Raw genomic sequence first — 14,939 nt, 5'->3', positions numbered from 1 at the left:
AGGGTTAGAGCACGGACGCATTGGTTTTCACAGCTGGTGAAAAGTTTGAATTGTTCTACAATCCTGACGCTGCTTACTCTTTCCTGCATTTCATCTTAGCCACATGACTGAATTCATAACACATTTTGAGTCTCCTGATTAGACCTCAGTTACAGTGTTTTGTCACATAACTGTCTGACAAATTAATTATCACAATAATTAATTAATTATCTATAGCTCTGTCAGTGGCTATCAAATGTTTTAACATGACCTGGAAAGCAATCAATTTATATTTTACCTGGTGACCAGTATACATTTATGCTTATGTTTGGATATATGTGGTTTTATATATTGACATGTAATTAATTTAATCTGCACCTCCCAAAGACCCCACAAAGGCAACCACGCATCAGCATGGACTGCAGAGGGTACAAACATTAGCACCTACTTAACGCAATCCATGCAGGACTTCTGGTTAAGCCCTTTTTGTCAGAGAATGGGGAAGATGGGGAAACCAACAGACAGGGTAGATGAACATCACTAGACCAATAAACTATATACAGGGCCTCATATATCAAATTGGTCTGAGTCACTGTTGGGGAAGCCAGGCTTTTGAAGGCCCTGATACCAGCCTGGGACTATTTGTTCTGAGCAGTAAGGGGCAGAGAGAAAAATGTCATCCAAGGCAGATGGTTGAGGGTCTTTTCCCGAGACCCAAGAGGCAAGCTCTAGGCAGCAGCAGGAAAGGAAGGCACCAGACACCAGTGTTCTAAGTTACACTGGTCAGTCAAAGAAAGAGAGCAAGTGCAAAATGAATTCAGGCTCAGCAAAAGCAGCAAGGGAGCCAGTCTTGTGGACTGATTGACCAGGAGCTCTGTAAGAGATCTTTTTATTGATACGCGAAAGATCATTTAGCGAGTGGATTCCCGAATTCACTTATCTGAATCTCTTATCTGAACTCGGAGTTGTCCTATGGAACCATTACCTAAGCAAACATAGTCATTATAAGAAGTCCAGGTGTGCCCGGAAGGTCTCACAACTGAGATTCTGAAATCTCCAAGATAGAGCGACCCCATAAATCTCAGATAACAATCACTGATATTTACAAGAGATAATTCCAAGGCCTAAGTGGCCATCCCTCCAGAGGAAATGCCAGGTGCAATGGCCCTGTTAATATTCCACGACAATTAGGTAGGGCCCCAGGTGTGTGGGCAGCAGTACTAAGATTGCCCCCTGTAGCACTAACTGGGTAGAGGCAGGGCACACAGGGGTGGAGCCACTGCCATCACCTTCTTGGCTTACAACTTACAAGTGCCCGGCCATGGTTTGTGAAGTGAATTTGCTGGGCTGGAAGCCTTTTGCTGAAAGCTGATTTCCAGGTTTCTATGCTGCGCAGGCCCCTCACACACAGCATAGGTGTGTGTGTGTGTGCGCGCGCATGCGCGTGCGCATGCGTGTGTGCGTGAGCGCTCAAGCATGCACATCCTCACTCAAGCACATGCTGGTTTATGTATGTATGCAAGTGCATTGCACACGTGTGTGCGTAAGTATGGAAGGCAGAGTTTGATTTTTCTCAGTTACTCTCCACCTTATGGTTTGCCAGTTTGGCCAGCCTGACTGGACAGTGAGCCCCGGGGACTCTCCTGTCTCTGCCTCTTGAGTGCTGGGATTTCTAGAATTATTACAGATTAAACTCACTCAGGTCCTCTTGCTTGTACAGCAAGCACTTTGCCAACTGAGCCATCCTGGCCCCTGATTAGGGACCAGTTCCATCTCCAGAGGTGCTGCCTGCCTCTGCATGGGTTAATAGGATGTGCTCACTCAGGCTCCAGAGTGAACGCTATATGATAACTGGTCTTTCTGCAGATCCAACAACTTCTACCTGGCCATGCTCCTGTTCATGCTCTTCCTTTGCATGCTGCCAACCATCTTTGCCATTGTCCACTACAAACCGTCTCTCAACTGTGGCCCCTTCAGGTAACACACACAGGAAAAAAAAAATAAGTAAACAGATCGATGAATACCTAGTATGGTTCATCACACCTCTAAATCCTAGTATTTGGGAGGCTGAGGCAAGAGGATTGTCAATAGTTTAAGGCCAGCCTGAGATCCCAAGTGTTATGGTAAAAAGAAAATGGCGCCATTCCCCAAGGGGCCCACGGGCCATGGCGGGCAGTGAGTCCCAGGCAGGGAACCACGCCGTGGGTGAGAGACAGAGACATGGATAGGCACCCACCATGCAGAATGAGGTTGGATATTTATTTAGTGGGTTATGGAACAGAAGGGAGAAGAAGACACCATGTGTTTTAAAGAGAGCAAGGAAGGGATCTATAATAGGTTTGGTGGGAAAAAATAATAGGAGAAAATAATGTAATTATACTATAATCTTAAAATAAAAAAAGAAGGAAGAAAGAAAGAAGAAGGAAGGAAGGAAAGAAGGAAGGAAGGAAGGAAGGAAGGAAGGAAGGAAGGAAGGGAACATCTGGCTATATACAAATCTATATAGCTGGTGTCTACAGTATCTCACCGTACAGAAATCTCAACTGCAGTCTTCATTGATGCCTAAGACAACTTAATTTTGACACCCAAACCCTTGGAGGTGTCTTCATTTGCTCATTAAAAAGTCAGTGTACTTGCACTGTGATCAATTGCCCACCTCCAGTCCTACTGGGTAACTAAATGACTACTTCACAGAACTTCTGGAAACGTTAGGCATCTTTGCCATTTGGAGATTTGCCTCCAGCTTTTGTAGCCTGTTTGGGAGCTCCACCTCTAGACACCCAAACAATTTTTTGATAGGTCTTGAATCATTCCATAGCCAAAAGCAGTCACATCCAGAATTATCTTTTCCTTTCTCACAGTGGGCAAGAGAAGATCTATGACATCGTGTCAGAGACGATAGAGAATGACTTCCCTGCATGGTTTCACATTGTGGTGGGACACATCAGCAGCCCCGTGGTGATACTCCCAGCGGTACTGCTTCTATTGTGAGTGCTACACCTTCCAGCCTCCAGGGGGCATCACTCCTCCCAACCTCCGGGGGCACTACACTTTCCAGCCTCCAGAGGCCATCATACCACCCGGCCTCCAGGGGATACCACATCTCCCAGCCTCCACAGTCTGTCATAACTCTCAGCCTTGAAGGGGCATCAGCCCCTCTTAGCCTCCAGAGGGTACCACACCCCTCACCCTTCAAGAACAGTGTGTGTGTGTGTGTGTGTGTGTGTGTATGTGTGTCCACATGATCACACTGCTGTCCAATAATTAAATGACATCAATCCATCCAGAAATCACTTACAGGAGTTGATGATCCGAGCCACACTTTAGAGTGGCACAAGCCACCATGCCACAGAGAGACATCTGCATAGCGACTGATTCAACCACAGCATCTGGTGGATTACTGTGGCCACTATCATGGGACGGGATACTATTAGTACCAGTATAGTATTCTGCAGCAATGTAGAGAATTTTGAAACGCCATCATTCCGCTGAGTCGCTTATGTTTAGGAGTGCTTTCAGGGAGAAGTAAAACAAGCACCTACCCCTACCGCTTGATTGGCTGCAAAGTGTCTGCTGATCTTGGTACCTCGTTTTTACTGTCAGGGTGCAGAAACTGAAGGCAATGGGAGGGAGGGAAGGCAGATACATATTTATTCGGGGTTCAGGAGTCAGTGGGCAGCCCATATCTGACCTGGGAGCGCTTGCTTCCTCTGCTGCCTGAGTAGGACTTGAACGCTAAAGAGCCAGCTGAAGCCCACTCACTGTTCCATGTCCTTCCAGCCCACTCACTGTTCCATGTCCCTTCCAGCCTGCTCACTGTTCTCTGTCCCTTCCAGCCTGCTCACTGTTCTATGTCCCTTCCAGCATGCTCATCTACTACCTTCAGAGCATCGCCAGGTCCCTGAAACTCAGCAGCCAGCAGCTCAGGATGCAGATCCAAAACGTAAGCATCATCTGATCTCCGCTCTCATCCCTGGCGATGGCAGCCCTGGTCATATGCCTGTACCTTCTCCTGCAGGAAAGTGCAAAGGAACTCTGACCCTCAGGTTCTAGCATCACTTGGCCACGTACTATGGTACAAAGTGGCTACCCATGAAGTCCCCCCAAGTGATTTCTAGGAACACCCCGTGGGTTGCTGACATTTGCTGGGAGCAAGCCTGCTCACTTGAGTAGTCTCACGGTGCCAGGTACCTCTGCAGACTTTAATAGACTGGTAAGGAGCCACGCTAACCTAACCTGGGTCAACTTTAACCCTTGAGCCCCTAGGGCTGTTTGCACCCTAAGCTCCCCTTCTCCTCTTTCTAATCCTTTAGATACGGCCGGTGTGAACTCCTTTCCACCTGCGGTTCACATCCTCTCCTAAAGTAACCAAATTGCGGCAGATACTTCCAGCCCTTCCACAACTACTCCTCTGTATCCCCTCCCTTAGGATCTGGAGGAGGACAGGGAAGCATCCAGGGTACCAAATTCAAGGAGGCTTTCTCTGGGTCTGGTCTACCCTGCCTTTCTTAACACTGAGAATCATACTTCCTTAAGTGTGGCATCCTGGTCACCTTCCTTTGTCTTTACCGTCATTGAAGATCAACTCCCTGCATCCTTTCCATTAAGGAAAGAAAAACAAGTGCTCCCATAAATCTAAACTTCTGTAAAGGGCTAAAAAGCTAGCTTTGTGAAATGTCAAGTTAGAAATCCCCTTCCAGCTGCAGAGCATTTTGCCCGTAGATATTTCCCTAGTGGCTGATCTGTATTTTCTTTGAAACTGAAGCCACATCAGGCTGAGCCTCCCAAATCTAAAGATTTGAATTGCTTCAAGACCTGAAAGTCTCTGATCATCAACACAAGGCCACGAGTGGAAAATTCTACACCATGAAAATGTTTTGTGCCCAAAATTATCAAAAGTAGTATTCTATAAAATCATCTCCAGGCCTCATGTACAGGTGAAGAGAAAGCGCTAAGATAACCAGAATATGAAAACTACAGGTCCCAACTCCTTCAGATACAGGATACTCTGCCTGACTTGGCAGAATGTCACACACCCATGAATTAGTTGTCCTTACAGGAAACCCATCAGGTGCAAAGCCTTGGCTCTTCCATCTTGGTACTGATTCACTCAAGTAGCAGGTCCAGTCTTGGAGGAGGCCGCTTATTTGTCCTGGCTGCCCAGAACCAAAATAACCACACAGAAACTATATTATTTAAATCACTGCTTGGCCCATTAGCTCTAGCTTCTTTTTGGCTAACTCTTACATATTAATTTAACCCACCTCCATTAATCTGTGCATCACCACAAGGACGTGGCTGACCAGCAAAGTTTCAGCATGTCTGTCTCCAGCGGTTCCATGGCTTCTCCCTGACTCCGCCCTTTTCTCCCGGCATTCAGCTTAGTTTTCCCCTCCAAACTAAATTCTGCCCTGCTATAGGTCCAAAGCAGTTTCTTTATTTAGCAGCAGTAATCACAGCCTACAGAAGGAAATCCCACATTACCGTCTCTATGACCTGAGCATTCTGTTCTCATTGGTGCTATCATGCCCAAGGTCGGAATGATAGCTCCTAAGTCTTCTCTCTCCCCAAAGTAAAACGTTAACTGCCTCCTCTCAAACCCAAGCAAACTGATTGTTGTTCATATTTCAGGCAAGATCTGAAGACAAGAAAAAAGTTGCCCAGATGGTAGAGGGTAAGTGAATCTTCAAATACAAATGTCTACTCTCTAAGTTGATAGGCATTTTGAGAAAGGGCAGAAGGCCTACCACTTGTGAAAATGCCTCATAACCACTGCGGGGTTTTCACAAGTCAGTGGGCACACTAAAGAAAAACCAGGGCCATCCACAGCTCTGGGCCCTTGATTTAATCATGCCCAGGCATGTAACTAAGCCCTGTACCTCTGTCATCAGAAAGGGGCTTTGAAACAGGAGCGAAAACTCAGTGTGGTAGGATGGAAAATGCTCAAGAATCTGCATGGTATATGTCCTCTCAGGCACCCATCTCTTCCCATATGAGCCCACATCCCAGGCCTCTACTCAGGTCTTCTCCGTACGTACTACCTTCACCTAGTGATGCCTGGCAGGCAGGCCTGGCTGCTGAAGCAGATTCCAGAGTCAAGATCCAAAGTCATAGATTCTCCAAAGCAATACCATCTTTCCTCCAGTTCTCATGTAACGGCATAAACGAATGCAGACAGATTGTAAAAATATATATACAGCTTTAATGGCGAAATAGACTTACAGAACCACCTTTCCCGCGGAGACCAAGAAAGCAGAAGGGGCAGCTGGGAGCACGCTCGCCAAATTTATAGGCAAACATTAGCCCGAGGCGAACACGCCCCCCAAGGGGCGGGACTTATCCCTACATCTCCCCTTTCTGTCTAAATAAGACAGAACCAAACCAAATACAACTATATACAATAACAACAAATAATAAATATAACAAACAATATTGAGAACAAAAGCTTTGCTAAACATTCTATCTCAAGGAGTCCAAATAATGTAGAGAGTAACTACAATTATATAATCTTCAACTCCGTCAAAGATCTGAGAAGGGAATAAACACTACTCAACAAACGAGATATATCCAAAATGTGCAACAATTGACAGAGACAACTGACTACCTGGGCAATCACCCAAAGTCTCATTTGCAATGTTGAGTCAACCAACTTTGGCTAAGGCCTAACATAACTGACATACCATTATTAAAGGCAAGGAACTTTTCAAAACTATCTTACCCTGTCTTGGCAGGATATGACAGTCCTGTTTTATCCATTGATGCACGCTCTGTATCTCTGTCAGTGGTTGAGGTATGGGCATTTCTTTGCCCAAAGGCCAGTTCTGCCAAATAGAAAGGCTCCAGGTGGAGTGTTTTTGGTGCTCAACATTCTCTCGGGAATAGAGCGGTGTTGCCAGGAGCAATTGTGTCTCACTATCACGAAACTCTGAGTTAGATTAAAGGCCATTTTCTACAGCTCTTTGAAGAGGTCGAAGATTATCTATCTATACTGAGTATAATCTCTATATATCTAGAGAACCTGATTAGTCTAATTATAAATGACAAACTTAGATGACTATTTATCTATATAATTCTCAATATCTATCTAACTTAAAGACTAAGACAATAAACAACTGTGTAACAAATGAGGATAATGACCTCCAAATATAAACACTGTACAAATATACATTGCAATATGGTAAATATATATCAATACACAAACATTATATAAGTATCTTAATAAGAGGTAGAAATGTACACTGCAATATGGTAAATATATACAATATATATTTATCAATACAATATATGTCAATACATAAAAAATGTTTTAAACAGAGATAGAAACATGCATGCATACAATAGTCAATATAATTTAACTTTGTATCAATATACAAGAATGGATACCAATATATTTGTCTAAAAGCAGTAACTCACAATTATAAGTCTATTATCCCATCATTCCCTCTTTTTTTTTTCAAAATGATCCCTGAGCTTATAAAATTCGTCCCCCAACCTCCCAACCCCTAAATGATGTCCCTAAACCCAGGGGTAAACTTTACTGGGAGAGGGGACGCCGTCCTCTAGAATTACTTCCAGCTGTCATGGGGGCGACGTTCTTTCTGGGGGATCCTGTGAAAGTAAAATGATGGTTAAATTTCAAGATCAATGTCTTTTAAAATGGCAAATAGTATCTGAGTATTTTGTGGAGGTCTGGCCAGAATGTTGAACAAGATGTGCACCATTTCAGCTAACCAAGTTGGGATCGTCTTGTGCAGCTGGTATCCAAAACAGGTCTTGTAGTAGCGCTATCAGTATCATGACGTCATATCAACCAGGTAGAGTTGTTGTCGTGGGGCCCCATCTTCTTCCTGGAAACTTCAAATGTCGCTTCAGGAAAAACTCATTGTTCATTATGAAAAACTTAAACATTAATCATATAGACATACATATATATATTCAATGAAAGGCATGATAGATATATTCAATGAAAAGTATGATAGATATGGAGAAAAGCAAAGATGTTTTCTAAACTCATATTTCTTTCTGTCCCATATCATGGCTCTTGACATGAGACAGAAACTCCAGAAACTCTGGGTTTTTCTCTTATTAACAGGCTTGGAATTGGAGAGGGACTGAGCCAGAGTCCAACTTCAAAACCAGCTCTATGTATTTATAAAGAAATGTTTAATAAGACATATATATATATATAATTAATACTTACAAAAATGTGTCCATCCATCAGTAATTAAATATTCAGGGTCCCTTAATTTCTTTGAAGATGAGTATTTTCCTGTGGAGATAAGAAAAGAACCCTGCCCCCAACCTATCTGTATTTCTTACCATCAGTATGCTCACCATCCTTGTGAATGAATTGCTATTTATCTTTTCCAAGTGGCTTCTCTTCTTCAAACCGAACCTTTATTAATTTTGACGGTATCCACAATTTTTCCTCACCTGTGGAGATAAGAGCAAAACCCCTTCCCCAACGTAGCACATCTCCTGGCTTCCATTGTGAGGTCAGCACATCATTGAAATAAACTGGTTGATGTAGTTCAGTAGACTTTTCCATTATCCAATGTCTTTCTGCAGCCGTTGTTCCCTTCTCATTAGCGTTGAGAAAATTCAAGGTTAACAAAGCATTATGTAACCTATTTCTGGGGGTGTTTTCCACCCCTTTCTGTTTGTTCAACATATCCTTTATAGTTCGATTTGGTCTTTCTATGACTGCTTGACCTGTAGGATTGTATGGTATACCTGTAACATGCTTGATATTGTAATAATCAAAAAACAATTTCATTTTCCTAGAAACATAAGCAGGACCATTATCCATCTTTATTTGTGTAGGTATACCCATGATAGCCATGATTTCTAATAAGTGAGTGATTACTGAATCAGCTTTTTCTGAACTTAAAGCAGTTGTCCACTGAAAGCCTGAATAAGTGTCAATGGTGTGATGAACATATTTTAATTTGCCAAATTCTGCAAAGTGGAACACATCCATCTGCCAGATTTCATTCCTTTGGGTGCCCTTTGGATTAGCCCCTGCAGGCAGTGGTGTTTGGTTATAGAAAGAGCAAGTAGGGCATTTCTTTACAATCTCCTTAGCTTGTTGCCATGTAATTGAAAACTCTTTCTTCAAACCTTTGCTATTAACATGATATTTTTTATGAAATTCAGAGGCTTGTAGCACACTACCAATCAATAATTGATCAATTTCTGCATTACCTTGTGCTAGAGGACCTGGCAGACCCGTATGGGATCGGATGTGTGTTATGTACATAGGGCAAAGCCTGTTCCTGATCAAATCTTGAACCTGGAGAAACAATGAGGTTAGTTCTGTATCATCAGGTATAAATTCAGCAGTTTCAATATGTAAAATAACTCTTTCTGCGTATTGTGAATCAGTGACTATATTAATAGGTTCTTTAAAATCCCTTAGCACCATAAGAATGGCATATAATTCCACCTTCTGGACAGAATTATAAGGACTTTGTTCCACCTTACCCAAGTCTTCTGATTTGTAACCTGCCTTCCCTGATTTATTGGCATCAGTATAGAATGTACGGGCTCCAGTTATTGGAGCATCACAGACGATTCGAGGAAGGATCCAAGAAGTTCTCTTTATGAAGTTAAGCCTCTTGCTTTTTGGATAGTTGTTATTAATGTCTCCCAAAAAAATTAGCACAAGCTCTTTGCCATGGTTCATTATCTTCCCATAATTTCTTTAGTTCATCAGCAGTGAAAGGCACTATAATTTCTGCTGGGTCTATGCCTGCTAGTTGACGAAGTCTCAGCTTGCCTTTTATAATTAACTCAGAGACTTTTTCCACATAAGTTTTCAGTTTCTTACTTGGTTTATGTGGTAAAAAGATCCATTCCAAAATAATATCATCTCTCTGCATTAAAATTCCTGTAGGAGAAATTTTTGATGGTAGTATGACGAGAATACAATCAACCTCTGGATTCACCCTGTCCACATGTGCCTGTTGTAATTTTTCCTCAATCATTGTCAGTTCCTTTTCTGCTTCAGCTGTTAATTTTCTGGGACTGTTTAAATCTTTATCACCATCCAAGGTTTTGTTCAAATGAATTATTAGATCAGGTGTTATTCCAATAGCTGGTCGTAGACTGGAAATGTCTCCTAACAGTCTTTGAAAGTCATTAAGAGTCCGTAGGCGATCTCTCCTAATTTGTGCTTTTTGTGTCTTAATTTTTTGCAAACCTATTTTATAACCTAAATAATTAACAGAATCTCCCTTCTGAATCTTTTCAGGAGCGATTTGCAATCCCCATTTAGGTAAAAGTATCTTTATTTCTTCAAACAGTCTGTTCAAGGTATCCATGTTTGAATCGGATAACAAAATGTCGTCCATGTAATGGTATACTATAGATTTGGGAAATTTCTTGCGTATTATTTGCAATGGTTGATTCAAACATTAGCCCGAGGCGAACACGCCCCCCAAGGGGCGGGACTTATCCCTAAACTCAAACCCATCATGAAGAGAAAGCTAAGGCCCAGAAGAGAAGAAAAGTGTGAAGAGCAAGATTTGGTGTGGCTAGAAGGCCAGACTTGAGGGTTGGGAGGTGGGCAGGTACAGCTTAAAACAGAGGCAGTGACCCTGCTTCTTAAGGCCACCAGTAGAGTGCACTGAGGATGCTCTGTTGGTACCACCGAGCTGGCGCACAGCCCACACTACCTGCCATGGTACTCAGATGTTGTCATGAGCCAGTCCCTGTGACTGTTTTAAGGTGAGCTATCTGGAAGAGAATTCATCTCCTCTAGGAGACTCAGGCCTAAGCATCACACCCCAAGGTGACTGGCTTGTGCTATAAAACCCACTGTATCTGTTAGAGATGACTACCAATCAAGAATCATTGTTTAATCTAGGCAGAGCCTTCCCCAAAGCAGGATCCACAGAAACTTTCTCAATCATTCTTCCTTGCTTTATGAGTAGGAGATTATACCCTGTAGTCTTGGGGTTGCCCTGGGTTCCTCAAGTTCTCACTTAAGCTCCCTGGATATCTTATGGGTTCACTGTGTTTGTGGGGGCGGCTGACACCTATAGACTGCGTTGTTATGAAAGTCCTGCAGCTGAATCAGCTTTGTGTCAGCCAGCTTTCTGCCGGGATAAAAAACACCCGGCATCACTTTCTTATAGAGACAGTAACGTCTGTCTTGGCTCACAGTTCCAGGTGCCAATCTGCTCCACTGGCCCCATTGTTCAGGAAGGAAGTACACCACACTGCCAGTGTGTGTCCAGCAAGTCTGTTCACCCCACAGTCTGAAGAAGAACAGGTTCTCACAATCCCCTCAGAGAATATGACCCCTATGACCAGAGTACATAACCACCAGGCCCTAGTCTTTAAGGCGCCACCTTCCCCTGCCCCAAGAGTACCAGCTTAGGGACCAGGTCTTAGCATACGGGCCTTGTGAGGGACTTAAGGGTCAAAGCATAGTAAAGCTGGGCATGTCATCTGCTCCTCCCTCTGCCCGCAGCTCGAATCCAGACTCATGAAGAAAGCACCAAGAGGCTTCTAAAGGAAGGTGACCTCATCAGCCAGCTGTCCTCAGCATACTTGGCAACGCCCCAAAACAATGGCACCATGGTCAACTTTGACTCTCTGAGTAGCAAGAGCCTCAGGATGGAGACGGTCACAAGGTCCCTGCCCCAGAGTCCTGGGCAAGGGTCCAGGGACCCCTGCTCTCCTCTTCCAGGTGGATCCAGATCAAAGCCAGAGCAGGACTCCAGCAGGTGAGGGTGACCTCTGACACAGAAAGAAAGTCGACTTCTTCTGTCATTACCGGTGGCAGGACCAGAAGAGCCATCAAGAGGCTGGGGTCCTTGAACTCCAGGCCTAACAGAAGGAGTCAGAAGGCAGGGGCCGCTGGGACCCTGAGGATGTGGGAAGTGGGAGGGGAGGTCCAAATTTTTCAAACCTTACATTACCACAGAATCTGTAAGAAAATCTTTCTTGCCGCCCAGCATACATATTTCTGTAGCCTATGAAAATAAGATGGCTTTTTAACAGTTCGTGTCTCCAGACAGGATTTGGGGGTGCAGAAGGCACAGCTCAGCACCATTGCCCTCAGTAGCCTCAGGAGTTCCCCCAAGAGTTTTAAGGACCTGATGCAGGCCAAACTGTGATCTGCGGCTTCCACCTTGGGAAGAATTTCAGGACTAGCCAGTTTATGAAGTGGAGCTGAGGTTAGAAAAGTCATTTCAATACAGGCTGAAGCAGGAGGGCGAAGTGACCGAGAGGTACACGAAGGAAAACTAGGATGTACTGGAGAGCAGGGGTGTGGACTCCTTTGTTTTTGCTTTGTTGCTGTGTTTGTTGCCATAGGGGTTGAAGTTATTATACGCAGAGGGCTATTAGGAAATTTAGAGGAGGTTCCTCCGGAACACCTGGCAGGATTGCAATTTATAAGATGAAAATATGCCGCTCTCAGGGACACAGGAAGTCAAAATATGGTCACTGGAAACCAAGTGAGCAGTCTTGTTTGAGGTTCCCTGGGGAAAGGAATGGCTCTACTCAAAGTCATAGACATTCAGGCCTTAATCCCGGCTCCTTCCTACACGTAAAGCATCTGTGTATGAGAGGGATATGAACCCCCTGCCCCAACCCTCACAACCAGTGTCGAGTGTGCTGATTTCCTGCTTCTCAGCTGGTGAGAGACTCCGACTACACCCTGGGGTCCTCAGCTCCTTCCTTTCTCCCCAAGTCCCATAGCTTCCCCAACTTTCTATCCAACCTCATTCCACTTTCACTCCTAGGATGGCTGTATTAATGGTAAACGGTCTCTGCTTTGGATGAGACCGATCGAGTTACTGGGAAAATCTTCAACGCATTATTATATGAGCCAACTGCTTCAGACTCCTCTTTCAGAAAGTAGGAGAACCCAGCTGCCTTGAGTATGTGTACAGCACCCAGATGAGTCAGGGGACAGAGTTATGTTGGCCCAAAGTCATAGCCAGTTAAGTCATTTGTAGAACAGCAGATACCATAGAGATAAATACAGTTTTTCTTTTTTCTTTCTGCAAGTTAGCATAGAAACCAAGATTTTTTTTCTTAAGCAAGTTTCTTCATATCTTGTAGTACCTAGGCAAGTAGCAAGGGACCTAAGTCCTTCTTTGGGGGAGGGGGTCATGGGGGGTCAGGGTGTCAAATCAGTCACTAGTCCTTGGAAAAGGTATATCTCCCCAACATGGACATTTAAGGGAGTGGCTGAGAACCTGGAGGGGAATTTGGCCACTAGAGCAGTATTCCTAAAATGCACTCCACAAACTTTGGTCCCATGAAATGGTCCTAACAGAACCAGTGCTCTGTGATAGGATATCACATGCACTTGCCATGCATCTCCTTGGTGACTGGCATCCCTTGTTATATAAGGGCTCTGAGATGTCCAGTGTGGTCCATGAGTGCATCACCAGCAGATGCTTTGGAAGCAGGGAGAGAGAGGCCATAGATACTTAACCACTTCTGTCTTACAGGTACCCACATGGGCCATGTGCCAGCACAGGCAACCTCCACAAGAACAGATCCTATACATCCGTGACACAGACACAGCCCCTCAAGGATGTCCGTTCAGAGCCTCTTTCCCGGAAAGACTTTCAGCCAATCAGACCTCGTTTCTGTGGGCCTGGGGTCTCTGCCTTGATGACACATGGCCACAGACCCCGTACTCCCAGATACTATGTTGTAAATGAACGTGACTGTCACAGAAAGGCCCACCCGACTTTCTGGCCAGAAAGGCATTTCAAGATAGATGCCTTAGGTGACATTGTAGAGCTGTACCCCAGGAACGTGCAGCAGTACATGTCCTGGGCCCCCCACCAGCCTTGCTCACCACCGCTGAGTGAAGAAGAGGAGGAGATGCTGAGGGCAGATTTGGTCCAATGGTCGATCCCCCACGGCTCCCTGACAGACCTTCCTCGGGCTTCTCGTTTTTACACTGGCGACAGACCAGAAAGTGGAGCCAGAGACCCCGAGTACCAGCGAAGGATGTACTACCGATATGGGGATACTAGTTTTGAGGGGCAGCTTGAGGGGCCCACACCTGTACACAAAAAGCCACGACCCAGGAATGTCCATTACCCACAGCATCCTCTGACGCCCAGAGTCAAAGCCAAGTTCGAACCATCCTTAACAGAATCTGATTCTGTGTCAGCGGCATCCAGCAGTGACCAGCAGAACAGCAACAATGACCAGTACCTGCAGGTCATGTCCAGCCAAAGCAGATTCCCGAGGTCTGCCAGTCAGCTGGGCAGGAGGAAGGCCAAGTCTAGGCAGGCACTGCCCACGGATCTAAATGACCTAATTTGTTCAAATGTCTAGGCTTCTTTCAATGTCCCTTCCTAAAGACTGGGTCTCTTTGGAAAGTATTGGGAGTCACAATCACACCTTTTCTGGAAGAGAGAACCTCTCTGGGGAAGTTAGAGATCTGTGGAGCTTCTTTAGGTGCCGCTACTGTCTGAGACCCTGGGGCTGACACTTCCTATTCAATGGTGTGTGAGTGGCCACTCCTGGCGCTTCCTGTGGCTAACACACATCACCACATCGGGCTGTCCCTTCAAGAAAGCATTGGGCCTTTGATTCCATTCAGAGTGGCTGGCCATGCTCACCAGCAAGCTGGACATCTCATCAGGACTGCGAAAATCAACCTTGACACTGTTTATCTTCAGTAATGTGAGTGAGTGTTTTCTTTGGCCGTGTGCTCTTCCAACATACAAGCATCGACACTCTACAGTGAGCAACCTCAAGTGGCCACCCTTGACGTGTTCACGGCATTTAGTTTATGAGGACAATCAATTTAGTGGTGGCCAGCGCAGCCCACTGCAAGCGTCTTTAACTCTGCATTTAGCTAATCAGGATATGGATCAGACAGGAGTCCAGATTTACACCTGGGGCTCCCTGGTTCACTTCACTGAGAAGGATGGGGATGGAGACTCAGTGTGCTCAGCTGGAAGTAGGGCTCCAAC

At 44.9% G+C, this 14,939-nt stretch overlaps 1 protein-coding gene across 1 annotated transcript in view; it reads left to right on the top strand.

The window, feature by feature from the left end:
• Tmc3 (transmembrane channel like 3) overlaps positions 1-14,355 on the top strand; it is a 37,311-nt gene extending 22,956 nt beyond the window's left edge. The window contains exons 17-22 of the mRNA XM_041658490.1: positions 1,846-1,956; positions 2,841-2,966; positions 3,844-3,922; positions 5,611-5,653; positions 11,456-11,711; positions 13,452-14,355. Of these exons, the coding sequence (XP_041514424.1) occupies positions 1,846-1,956; positions 2,841-2,966; positions 3,844-3,922; positions 5,611-5,653; positions 11,456-11,711; positions 13,452-14,295 (1,459 nt within the window). The 3' untranslated portion in view covers positions 14,296-14,355. The remainder of the gene's footprint in view (positions 1-1,845; positions 1,957-2,840; positions 2,967-3,843; positions 3,923-5,610; positions 5,654-11,455; positions 11,712-13,451) is intronic.
• The last annotated feature ends 584 nt before the right edge of the window (positions 14,356-14,939 follow it).

The sequence above is a fragment of the Microtus oregoni genome, unplaced genomic scaffold, assembly GCF_018167655.1.
Source record: "Microtus oregoni isolate MIOR12 unplaced genomic scaffold, Mior012 000000F_ref0000247, whole genome shotgun sequence".
Taxonomy (NCBI): domain Eukaryota; kingdom Metazoa; phylum Chordata; class Mammalia; order Rodentia; family Cricetidae; genus Microtus; species Microtus oregoni.
This window is presented reverse-complemented; position numbering and strand designations above follow the sequence as displayed.